Source organism: Acinonyx jubatus, chromosome D2, assembly GCF_027475565.1.
Source record: "Acinonyx jubatus isolate Ajub_Pintada_27869175 chromosome D2, VMU_Ajub_asm_v1.0, whole genome shotgun sequence".
NCBI classification, from domain to species: domain Eukaryota; kingdom Metazoa; phylum Chordata; class Mammalia; order Carnivora; family Felidae; genus Acinonyx; species Acinonyx jubatus.
In genome coordinates, this window is record NC_069393.1 from 46751853 (window position 1) to 46764701 (window position 12849).

Below are 12849 nucleotides of genomic sequence, written 5' to 3' on the forward strand. Positions count from 1 at the left end.
GCAGGATCTGCCACTGTGAAGGGGATGACGAGAGCCCTCTGATCACCCCCTGCCGCTGCACAGGGAGCCTCCACTTCGTGCACCAGACCTGCCTGCAACAGTGGATCAAGAGCTCCGACACGCGCTGCTGTGAGCTCTGCAAGTACGAGTTCATCATGGAGGTCAAGCTGAAGCCTTTGAGAAAAGTACGTGTGAGGACACATTCAGAAGTGCTCTCGCCTTGCTGAGACGAGGGCCCTGGGAAGAGTTAGCACCTTGGACTGGATGAAGCCGTAGCTTGCTTGTGTTCATTTCTGTAAGAAGTGGGGGCTGTGCATACATTCGTGCTACAGAGGTCATCGTTTCAGTTTCTGATTTCCCACTCCCTCCTCTCAGGAAGAAGCTCTTTCTGACCATTCAGTCCTAATGTGTTTTTCCATCAAACTAAGACTGGTTGCTTATCTGTGTCAGTCATTTGGCCCTTGGCCACAGACTGTTTTGTGACATCTTAGCAGTTAACTTTGTACATATAACTGCTCATGTCTTGCCTCTGAGTAGGACTGTACATCAGACATCAACTAGTATCTCTCCCTGACACAGAGTACAGAATGAAATAGTAAATTTATTTGTATATATTGTGATAAATATTTGCTAGTTGGCAGGGTGAGGGTGGATGGGAAAAGAAAGGAACCCCAGGCCTTACATAAAATGCACCTCTCTTCAGGCCCCAGGTCACTGCCCCCTCTGAGCGAGCCTGATCTGGCAGCTGCCGCCTGTGTAATGGTTTTCAGTGTGTCTTTCTATGTGCCAGCATACAAGGTTTTGTTTGGAAGAATGAAAGACTTGTTCTTATCTTGGAATCTCAATATGTCAGTTCAAGGAAAATCACATGATCAAATCGAAACACCTGACAGTGCGAAGGGAACGAAGATTACGTTGCGGCGGAGCATGTCCAACAGTTCAAGGAGGAAGCATTGGTTGTGGGCTGGAGCGCTGGGGCAGGGGAGCGGTGGTAGCTTCACAGAATGTTTGGGTGTTGAAGCCGTTCTTGAAGGAGCAGTAGGATTTGGAGTACAGCGAAAGGAGTTTAGAGAGGTCACATTGTCTGTGAAGAAAAGCATACACCGAAAAGGTGAGGGTGAGCATTTCAGGACCGTGTGAAAGGCTTGGACTGAGTGTGTCTTGGGAAATAGCCGGAAATCAGGGAGCAGAGAGCATTTTAGGAGGGAAGCCAAATGAAGATACCGTATAAAACCACAGCAGAAAGCCATCTGGATGTTCGAGAAGACAGCTGCAAACTACTTAAAAAATGTTTTGCCCCATAAAAATAATAGAATTTGTTGATACCTACTCTGTGCTGGCCTCTCAGGTGAGATGTGTAGCCTTTGACCAATATAGACAATCTAGGAGGCTGTACTTTCAGCTTATCCTATATAGAACCATCTGGAAAGTGGCTGTGATTAGGACTGGCCAAGGATATGCAGAGTGTTTATGCTTTGTTCTTTTTCTCTACCCTTATATGTTTTCTTCTGATTTGGAAAGCAGTAAATGAAAAAGAAAATCTGGCTATTTGGTGCAAATTAATGAGCTCCTAGAGGAGATGGGACTGGCAGAGCCTGCTTATACCAGGAACTCTTAGCATCGATTTCAAGCTGTTGCTGCCAAAGTAGCAAAGGACCAAAGAGTGAGCGCCTTCGCCATCACTGTCACGATGTAGTGTGACCATCTGCTAGTGTGTTGTGGCGTCATCAACCCTCTTCCCCTCGCTCATGCAAGTCAGCAAGGCAGGGAGGTCTCATGTGTGCCACCTGGGTCTGGGGCCAACATGCCGTTTTCATCAGGCCGAAACCTAGAGTCCTTTAGCTAGCCATTAGTTGTTTGCCTGCAAGAATAAGCAGACAAAAGGATTGATTGGTGGTTGTGGTTCATAGCTCATCTTGATCCCAGCTTCTTTTCATTGCATACAAAGTTGGCTGTCGACAGAATACCAGTGCCTGGTACCTAGTTGAAGCCAAGTGGTTTAAAGAGAATGACTTGTAGTATTTGGGGAAATTCATCTAGATTGGGGAAAGGGGAGCGGGGGAAAGCCAGTCTTACCCATCTACAATGCTGTCACCTTCATTGTAGCCCTTTACATTTGGGGGCCTACACCTCATGCTCTGCGTGTTGTCTTTCCAGTGGGAGAAGCTGCAGATGACGGCCAGCGAGCGCAGGAAGATCATGTGCTCAGTGACATTTCATGTCATCGCCATCACCTGTGTGGTCTGGTCCTTGTATGTGCTCATCGACCGCACCACTGAGGAGATCAAACATGGACAGGCAACAGGTATGTGCTCAGAGTGACAGGTGAGCTCGGTATGGAGATCAGGTAACACGCTGGGGTCATAGGATTGGAGTGTTACTCCAGATTGGTATTTAAGTCAGACTTCAGATGTCTGGGTTTCTGGAGTGAGAGCATTAATTATGAGGTACCAAGCATCCTTTTCGGATGATTCTCTTGCTGTGGTGAGTAGTTTTAAAAAAACCCAGTCAGAAGAGATCAAATCAGGGAAGGAGAGAATCTCTGCAGACTGTTTCCTAGAAGAGCACGAGGATGAGAGAGAGTGGACACCAAGGACACCCTGCCTTTGGTGAAACTAGATGGATGAGTGAAGAATCCATTGGTTACTGGAAGGTCAGCAGTTGTGTTTAGTTACTTCAGATCTTAAATTAGGTGTGCTGATAGACTAACTGGGTTTTTCCCCTTCCAGGAATCCTAGAATGGCCCTTTTGGACTAAATTGGTGGTTGTGGCCATCGGGTTTACTGGCGGACTTCTTTTTATGTACGTTCAGTGCAAAGTATACATACAATTATGGAAGAGACTCAAGGCTTATAACAGAGTAATCTATGTTCAAAACTGTCCAGAGACCAGCAAAACGAATATTTTTGAAAAATCTGCACTAACAGAGCCCAACTTTGAAAATAAAGATGGACCTGGAACCTGTCATTCCGACACAAACTCTTCTTGTTGGACAGAACCTGAAGACACTGGAACCGAAATCATTCATGTCTGATTTTGTGGAGGGTGTAGTTTTCCTGGACATCGATGAACAGCTGAAGGAAATTGTTTACTGCCAATTCTGTACCTTTTTTTATGTCCTTTAATAGCATAGACCAGGCAGGTGACTGTTTTTTTAATGGCTTCTCTTTTTCTAAACCCTCCTTAGTGAATCTCCCAGAAAGCCCTCACATTGGCTGTGCGTGGCGGGGTCCCACTTCTGCCAGCACTTCCACGGGAAGGGAGGCCCCCGTGACATTGTGAGGGGTTGCTGGCTGGGTTCTGGCCCACGAAGCCTTGAGCAGTGAGAGAATAAAATGCCGGACCCTGAGAAGAGCAGGAGCCGGGTGGCACCCTGGCCTCAGTGCCCTGCCTCTCCCGGTCAGCAGCAGTCCCCCCACTGGAGCAGAGTGTGTGGGAATGTCTAGTCACGCCAGAGGATTTCCCTCCTCACCAAGAAGAGCCTGGGGAGATGATGCTGCCACTGACGTTTCTCCCGAGCAGACCGGGCAGTGGTGCTCTGTGCATGGCGGCGAGTGATTCACTGAGCAAACAGCACTTTACAAAAAGAGAATCTTTATTTTGTAGTATGTGTGTCCAGTGGGATTGACATTTAAAAGAACGTCTCATTTAGAAGCCTTCCTTTCATGACCCTGATTACCTATCTCTTTTACGTTATGATAGATCTAAAACCCTTTTTGCCTTATATATTCTAAGAAACCTGACATCTGCTCTGTGTCCATAAAAGGAACTTGTGGCTATAAAACTGGATAAACAGGCCTGAGGCTTTTTCATAATGTTTCATGAGAATTAATGAACACCAGATGGCAATTTGAGCATAGTTCCTGTGGTTTCAGGCCTATTATATGGCAAGTCTTCATGTCACAGGCCTGCCCCAAATATTTTTTTTTTTGTCAACACTGAAAAAGAAGGTTTTGTGAGATCTAAACAAAAGGAAGGAAGTGAGTAATTAGAACAAAACTGAATGTTTAAAAATGATTCCTTTATGGACAACCTCTCCGGTTCATGCTGGCTTCACACTGACGGAGTGAGCACGCACTGCCCTGGTCTGGGGCACGCACACTGCAGGCACTCCTGGGCGCCGGCCACCTTGGACAGCTTCTCCTGGGTGGCTCTGTGGATCACTGCTCAGGGCAGAGAGACAGACGGGCTGGCTCTGGGACAAAGGCCAGGAGCGAGTAGCAAAGTGCCATGGCCCCACTGGGTCACTGCCCCCAGCCACACCTCCACCCATTTATCGCCTTAACTGGACTGGACAGCGAGGACCCTTTAGGGGCCCCTGGCCCTGTAATCAGTTCGTTCTGTCATCAGGGATTATCTCCTGTACCATTTTCATAAGACAAAACCAAACTCACCACCATCAAATGGCCTTTGTCCCTTTAAAAAGTCTGCTTAAAAAAAACCCGTTTCTCTGCACCAGGTAAATAAGAGTCATCTCCAGAAAAATAGGCCAAGAGGGTCTGCAGTGTAACATCATCATGCCCAGAATACTTCCTCTCCAGGTGACTCTGCATCTGCAGAGCCTCCTATAAGGGGAAGGCTGCTTGGGTGGGGGAGGGGGTGTCCTGCCCTCAGCCCTCTGAACCTTAGGTGCCCCACCTGTCCTGTTTTGAGGATGAAGCAAACACAAGATGATTCCTTTGCCTTTCAGACTGGAAGTGCTGTGGTTAGTTTTGAAAGCCAGGACGAGGCCGAAGTGTGTCTAAGCTCTGGGAAGGGCGTGTGGTAGCAGGCTTTGCCCTGCCACCTCCTCCCACCCAAAGTCTGACTCATCAGGATCACGGATCCCTGTCTAAGGATCTGCTCTGCCATGGCCTTCCTCTGGTTGGGCAGGCACTATCCAACCATGGCAACCCCTGAAAATAGGTCAGCCTGCTCTCGCTCGCGGTCTCTATCGCACTCTCTCTCGCTCTCTTGTCTCCCAGGCCGCATCCGGTCCGCGCCTGTGTTCACTGTGCCCCAAGTGCAATTACCCACACCCCTTTTCAGCCTGGGGACTCCGGGCAGCTACACGCTGTCCACTCAGGGGAGCTGAGTCCTGGTCAGCCCTGCCTCTACCCCTTAGAAACTGCCCAGGCAAGGCCTCTTGTCCCTGCCGTCTTCTTACAGCGAATGAGTAGTCACGTGAAGACTGGGATAGAATTTTAAGTGAGAATCCTTCCCCTCTCCCCTGATGGAGGCCCTTATGCTGAAGCTGAAAGTCACTGAGACTTCCTGCGGATGGGAAAGTGTGCTTTAGGTAAGGATAGCTGCTGGGCCGCCCACCTGTCATGGCTGGCACCCCGTAGAGCAAAGGTGCCTTTATAACCACGACTGCTGTGTTGCTCCCATGCCTGACCAGGTTGTCACGTGAAACTCTTACTTCTTTTCAGGAAGGCCTACCACCATCTCTTCACCTCCACCAAACTCCTAAAAGCCTTCTGCCTGGGGACAGTCCATCCCACGTCCTTCTTTCCTGTCCTGGGATGGCACACAGATGTCCCCTTGCCTTTCTCTTTTCTTGTAGGTTCTAGTTGAGCTCCTCTCACCCCTTTCTTAGTCCCGGCCGTATTCCCCCGCCTACTGAACTGGGAAGCCAGAAGCCCTGGAAAGGTGCTGTGCTGCCATCTAGTGGGGGAAGCAGATCTGCCAGGTGTACCTTTAATCCACATCAGCTTGCCCTCTAGTTCTTTGGGGGTTATTTATTCCCTAGTCTCCCCGCCCCCTCCCATTCTGCACCTGGCTTTGTGGGAGGATGACACTTGGCTGAACCAGAAATGTGGGATGAGCCTGTGGGTCTGGGGGCCAGGCAAAGGGGAGAGGGAAGTGGCTCAGGGGTGTGGCCAGCTAGCTCCCTCTGATTTGGCCTTTGCTTCCCCAAAAGGTACAGTATGGCTCGAGGGCTTCTGACTTTGGCCGCCAGCAATAATTTGTTTTTTTTTTTGTGCCCGAGTTGATTTTAAGAATTCCTGGAAACTATAAAAAGGTCTCATCCTGCTCCAGGCCTCTATGTCTCCTCCCTTTTCACCTCCTTCCACCGTTTTCAATCTTATGGGTCTAGTTTTCAACCTTGCTGGCGTGCCCTCCCTGGCTCCAGACATGCAGGCCCCAGGCAGTGGGCCAGCGCAAGCGCATCAGGTAGTGCCTGCACAGTTAGGGCTGCTTCTGCTGCCTGGTGGGTCAGCCACACGGCTGGCGGAGGCCTGCAAACAGCAGGGCCGAGATCCACGATGCTGTGCACTTGGCCTGATGCAAAGACACTTTTTGAATACTTTCCCTTTTAGATCTGATTTGAAACATGCAGCTTCCCTCTCCAGCCCAAGGAAAGACCGAAACATAAGGGAAGAAAAGGATTTATCTTTGTTTTGGAAGTAATTAAGTTGTGCAGCTATTTACCTATTTAGATGCAACATTTATAGAAAGCTGATTGTTAATAAAAACCAAATTTACACTGGCATGTGTGGTGTAGTTTCTAAAAGGCACTTCACATTTGAAGACTTTCTTAACTTGGAAACTTTCTAGTTCTCTAAATGTCTGGTTTTGTATCCTTTTGTGTATGTTCACTGTTTCTCAGTATTACCATTTGAATAATTCTCTGGGGGGTTGTTTCTGTTATATACGGGGTGTCTAATTGCAGCAATAAAGCATCTCTTTAAAAAGGAGTTTTGCCATGAAAGTATTTTCCTGCAAAAAGCCTGGGAACACTGGCAGGCATTCCAGTGGTTCTGATCCCCTTTCCCCATTCCTCTGGCTTGCACGTTGGGAAAGAAAATCACACAACCTCTGGAGGTATCTGTTTTCCTCAGCCTGTCCCTGCAAGGGGGGGCGATTCCCCCAGACGCTGGTGGTTGGTGAGGACAGGGTGGTTTCAGGGGTGCAAGCATGGGAATGAAGACCGAAGTAGCTCACACAGGTGTGCTTTCAAACATCCAGGCTCTACTTGGACTCCATTCCCTATGAGAAGCCAGATTCAAGTTCAGGATCGGTATGCTAGTGGGACCATTGGAACAGATTATTGCCTTACTGGCCTTATCTGTTGAAACAGTTACTGAGCCACAGCCTAGCTGAGGAGGGGACCCAGGGAGGACCAGCAGGATCTCTGGCAATAGTTTGGCCTGGCTGCCTCTCCCGGCCTCCAGCAGAGCTTCCTGTGTTGTGGTGTTGCCTCCGGGTCTCGAGACTGCAAACTGCTCACAGGGCTGTAAGCGCTGAGGACAGCCCCTGCCTTTACCTGTGTGCATGAAGTGAAAACAGGCCAGGATTGCCCTGTATATACTGTACTCTAGGTGAGCCCAGAGGATTCGTCCACCCGTTAAGGGTACAGTAGTACCTACCAGGAGACCTTGGAGCTAAGCAGGAGGATATTTGGCCAAGTGTCCTTGCCAGTCTTCTGAAGCTGTTGAGGCTTCTGGAGGAGGATACGACCACATAACAGCTGAACAGGTACGTGCTTGTGGGAGAGGGGGGAGCCGGGAGGACCCCTGAGCTAAAGTGCTCAACTATTGGCTGGAGGGGTTGTAGCAGGATCTTCACCCAGAGAGTCCTGACACTGAGGCTTTTCTTTCCAGGAAGCAACTTTATTCGTGCCACCACCTCTCAGTTGGGTTCGTACCCAAAGGACTGAGCCCCGAGTGCCACATGGCATAGTTTTTCATATATTTTTTACTTCTTTGTCTCCTATATGAGGTAACACACAAACATGTAGTCTGATTAAGTGGTCTCATGTTACAGGGTCGGGAGCAATGTTGTCAAGTACATGAATAGCAAGGTTGCCTTTTGGATTTTGTTTGTTTTTTTGCCCTTAGGGAGGGGACCCTACCACCGGGTGAAGAGGGTGGAGCTGAAAGAAGAATCTGCTTTTGTGAGAATGTGAGGTGGGGGACACTGAGGGGAGCCTCTCTTCTTTGGGGGATCCACTGAATTTGATGAGTTTGGTTGCAGAGATGCCTTGTTGTGCACAGGCTTGATGATGCTGTCCCCAAGCCTTTCTGCCCTTTAACACCAGCCACAAAGTGGGGGTGTGAGGGGCTGCAGGCACACTTCCAGGGAGCATTTGCATCCTTGGTCAGGGCAAACCCCTTGCAGGCCAGCCTCTTGTTACATAAATAAACTCAAAGAGGTACAGCTTTGCCCGTTAATTTACATATTGACATACTTTTCCTCGTTACTCGGGATGTCAGGCTGGTCAGAGGAGGATCCATGACTCATGGTGCTAAAACAGAACTTCCCAGATGACCAGGGGTGACTGGCGTCTCTTTGGGAAAGATGTCTGATTAAACATTCCGGGGCTGGGAGGGGCCAGGGGAGGCGTACAACCATCAAAGTTGTCGGCACAGTAAAAAACAAACAAAAATGAAACCAGAACAGAAAATCAAACACAGCCCTTGTCTCAGGGAAAGGCCTTGAGCAGGAATAGCACTGGGAGGCAGGGGGTTCTGGGCCACAGTCATGCAGTCAAGCCATCACATACTTTTTATGTATTTGAAATACATAGGAAACGCATGTTGCGTACTGCAATCATCACCTCACATCTTGCTTTTTTCACCTAACAACTGGATTTAGGCAGAGATTTTAAGGTTGCTAACTTGACTTTTGAGCTTAGAAACAAAGCTGAAATCCACATCCATGACATTTATCTTTGTACACTTGTGGGGGGGGGGGGCAGTTCTGAACGTAAGTTCCTAGTAGAAAAAGGAGTAAAAGTTGCAAAACTGACCTCCACAAAATTATTCACTTACCTTCCCACTGTGAGAATCTTAGTCTTCCTTCCTTACATTGTATCACGTGGGTGTTAGTTTTTTAATTGTTACTAAAATGATTGCCAGTCCCTTTTCTCTCATTGATGTTTTACTTTGCATTTCTTAGATAAATGAGGTTGAGCATCTTCTGTTTACTGTGCATGTCTGCTTATGTGAATTTCCATGCCTTGGCCATTTCTCTTGGATTTTTTGGTATATTTTACGTTGAATCATAGGTGCTTGGTGCCTTCAAAAAATTTTTTTTTAAGTTTATTTATTTTGAGAGAAAGAATGAGCAAGGGGAGGGGCAGAGAGAGAGGGAGACCGAGAATCCCAAGCAGGCTCTGCACTGTCAGCGCAGCGCCCAATGTGAGGCTTGAACCCATGAACTGTGAGATCATGATCTGAGCCAAAAGAAATCGAGTCAGACCTTTAATCAACTGAACCACCAGGCACCCTTGAATCATAGGTACTTTTTATTTTATTTTATTTTATTTTATTTTATTTTATTTTATTTTATTTTATTTTTCATTTTATTTTTAATGTTTATTTTTGAGAGAGAGAGCGCGAGCGTGAGTGGGGTGAGGGGCAGAGAGAGGGAGACACAGAGTCTGAAGCAGGCTCCAGGTTCTGAGCTGTCAGCAGAGAGCCCGACGTGGGGCTTGAACTCACGAGCTGTGAAATCATGACCTGAGCCAAAGTCAGATGCTTAACTAACTGAGCCACCCAGGCGCCCCCATAGGTGCTTTTTATGATGAAAGAACATTAACTTCAGTTTAAATAACTGGCAAAGAAGTGCAGTTTGTGAATTTTTAAAACATTTTATTATGAAATTAAAAAAATGTTTATCTTGAGAGAGAGAGAGAGAGAGATTGAGCCAGAGAGGGGCAGAGGGAGAGGGAGAAAGAGAATCCTAAGCAGGCTCTGCTCAGCACAGAGCCCCACGTGGGGCTCGATCCCACGAACTGTGAGATCGTGACGTGAGTTGAAGTCAAGAGGTGGCCACTTAACCGACTGAGCCACCCAGGTGCCTCTGAAATTTTTTTAATATAAAATTTTAAATAATTGCATAGTATTCATATACCTTAGTGTTGCATGGAATTCATATACTTTAGATTCTACAGTTCACATTTGGCTATATATGCTTTACCACATATTTCCATCTATTAATCATGCTGTTCTTCCATCAGCTTACTTTTTTAATGCATTTCAGAGTAAACTGCAGCCAGAAGTATACTTCACTTACTTCAGTTTGCCTTTTGTTAACTAGAATCCAACATTTGTTTATGGTTCTTTTTGTTCGTAGGAAAAATTTACATACAGTGAAATGTATAAATCTTACGTGTACCATCTGATGAGTTTTGGCATGCATGCCAAGTGTATGCACCTGTATAACCCAAAACCAGATGTTCTGTATCAAAATGTGAAACATTATCTCAATCCTGAAAATTCTGATGCCCCTTTCCTATTCACCCCTGTTCCCATACCCTCCAAAGCAAACATTGTGCTGATATTTGGGGTTTAGCTTGTCCTGGAACTTAATTTTAATTTTAATGGAGTTGCGTAGTTTATACTTTTGTGTAAGGGTTCTTTATGTCAGCACAATGTTTTTGAGTTTCATCTATGCTCCTGTATCAGCACATTCCTGTTTTATGCTGCATAATGTTCCATTGTATAAATATAGTTGGAGACTTGTGCTGTTTCCAGTTTTGGGCTATTATGAGTAGAATAGTAAGATTATTTTTGTGGACATATGTTTTCATTTCTCTTGAGTAAATACCTAGGCATGAAATGCTAGTTCAGAGAGGATAGAAATATGTTAGTTTTAGAAGGAACAAACGTTTTTTTGAAGCAGGTGTACCATTTTACATCCCCACCAACAAGGTGTGAGGGTTCCAATTACTTCACATCCTTGGTCCAACATTTGGTGTTGTCAGTCACTAACCTAAAATACAAGAATTTTGCTGTTCACATAGATGTGTGGTTGCATTGTGGTTTTAATTTGCATTTGTGGTTTTAATTTGCATTTTCCCAATGACAAATGATGTTGAACATCTTTTTATGTGCCTCTTTTCATGTGTTTATTTGCCATTCCTGTCTATCTCTTTGTGTAAGGGGAGGCAGACTATAGTCCACTGGCCAAATCCAGCCCATGACCTATTTTTGTAAGGCTTCTTGAGCTAGGAATGTGTTTTACAATTTTAAAAGTTGGTTTAAAAAAACTGAAAAAAAAAAAAAGGTTGTTTTAAAAAAATGCAGCAGATTGGGGGCACCTGGGTGGCTCAGTCAGTTAAGCCTCTGACTTCTGCTCAGGTCATGATCTCACCGTTCGTGAGTTCGAGCCCTGTGTCAGGCTCTGTGCTGATGGCTCAGAGCCTGGAGCCTGCTTCGGATTCTGTGTCTCCCTCTCTCTCTATCCCTCCCTGACTAGTGCTGTGTCTCTCTCTGTCTCTCAAAAATAAATAAATGTAAAAAAAAAAAAAAAGCAACAGATTGTATGTGGTCTACCAAACCTAAAATATTTTACAGGAAAACATGTGCTTGATACTGCTATGGATTTAAAGTGTGTATCTTTTATATTGCATGTTGTTGGATATTGACTTTTAAAATTATTATGCTAATCTCTGCCTCTTAGTTGGAGTTTTTAGTCTATAAACATTTGATGTAATTACTAAGTTGTGTCTACCATTTTATTATTTGATTTTTTTGTCCTTTCTGTTTTTTAATTTTTTTTTAATGTCTATTTATTTTTGAGAGAGACAGAGACAGAATGCAAGTGGGTTAGGGGCAGAGAGAGAGGGAGACACAGAATCCGAAGCAGGCTCCAGGCTCTGAGCTGTCAGCACAGAGCCCAATGCGGGACTCGAACTCACGAGCTTTGAGATCATGACCTGAGCCAAAGTTTGAGGCTCAACCGACTGAGCCACCCAGGCGCCCAGTCCGTTCTGTTTTTGTTTCTCTGTTCCTCTTTTTCTGCTTTCTTTTAAATTATTTATATATTTTCACAATTCCATTTTAAGTCCTCTCTTGGTTTTTCACTGTACTCTTTACATTATTTTTAGTGGTTGCTCTAGGGATTATAATCTACTACTTAAAATTTCACAAACTACTTAGAATTAATATTTGACCATTTGATATAAGATGTAGAAACATGTGGCTGAAAAAGTCCATTAATATCCATTGCCTTTTATGCTGTCTTCATATTGTGCTTACATGCATTATAAATGCCACATGACAATGCTATAACACTTGCTTTAAATAATCATATATGTTGAAGGAAGGGGGGGAAAGTCTCTTAAATTTACCAAATATTTGCCATATCTGACACTCTCCCATCCTTCCTGAAGATCTGAGTTTCCATGAGAGCATTTCTTGTAGTGTAGATCTGCTGGCAGTAGATTCTCTTTATTTTACTTGAAAATTTCTTTATTTCATTTTTATACTTGAGGAACATATCTGAGAATTCTGTGTTGGTGATTGTTTTCTTTCATTGCTTTACTTTTTTTTTTTTTTTTTAGGTTTATTTATTTTGAGAGAAAGAGCATGAGCGGGGTAGGGGCAGAGAGAGAGGGGAGAGAGAGAGAATCCCAAGCATGCTCTGCATTGTCCACACAGAGCCCAAGGCAGGGCTTGAATTTATGAACCATGAGATCATGACCTGAGTCAAAACCAAGAGTTGGTTGCTTAAGAGACTGAGTCACCAGGCGCCCCCTTTTAGCGCTAAAAAATGTTGTCTCGGGCACCTGGGTGTCTCAGTCGGTTAAGCGTCCGACTCTTGATCTCAGTTCAGGTCTTGATCTCACGGTTGTCAGTTTGAACCCTGCCTTGGGCTCTGCACTGGGCATGGAGCCTACTTAAAAAAAAAAATGTTGTTTTGTTGTCTTTTGGCCCCCACAGTTTCTACAAATTTTTAAAATTTTTTTTAATGTTTATTCATTTTTTTGAGAGAGACCGAGCGTGAGTGGGGGAGGGGCAGAGAAAGAGAATCTGAAGCAGGATCCAGGCTCTGAGCTGTCAGCACAGAGTCTGATGCAGGGCTCAAACCCATGAACCATGAGATCATGACCTAAGCTGAAGTCAGACGCTTAGCTCA

At 45.5% G+C, this 12849-nt stretch overlaps 1 protein-coding gene across 15 annotated transcripts in view; it reads left to right on the forward strand.

Annotated features, from left to right (window-relative positions):
• MARCHF8 (membrane associated ring-CH-type finger 8) overlaps positions 1-6475 on the forward strand; it is a 123659-nt gene extending 117184 nt beyond the window's left edge. For all 15 annotated transcript variants that reach the window (XM_027062557.2, XM_053207426.1, XM_027062554.2 and 12 more), the window contains 3 exons: positions 5-185; positions 2158-2305; positions 2730-6475. In XM_027062557.2, the coding sequence (XP_026918358.1) occupies positions 5-185; positions 2158-2305; positions 2730-3034 (634 nt within the window). In that variant the 3' untranslated portion in view covers positions 3035-6475. The remainder of the gene's footprint in view (positions 1-4; positions 186-2157; positions 2306-2729) is intronic.
• The last annotated feature ends 6374 nt before the right edge of the window (positions 6476-12849 follow it).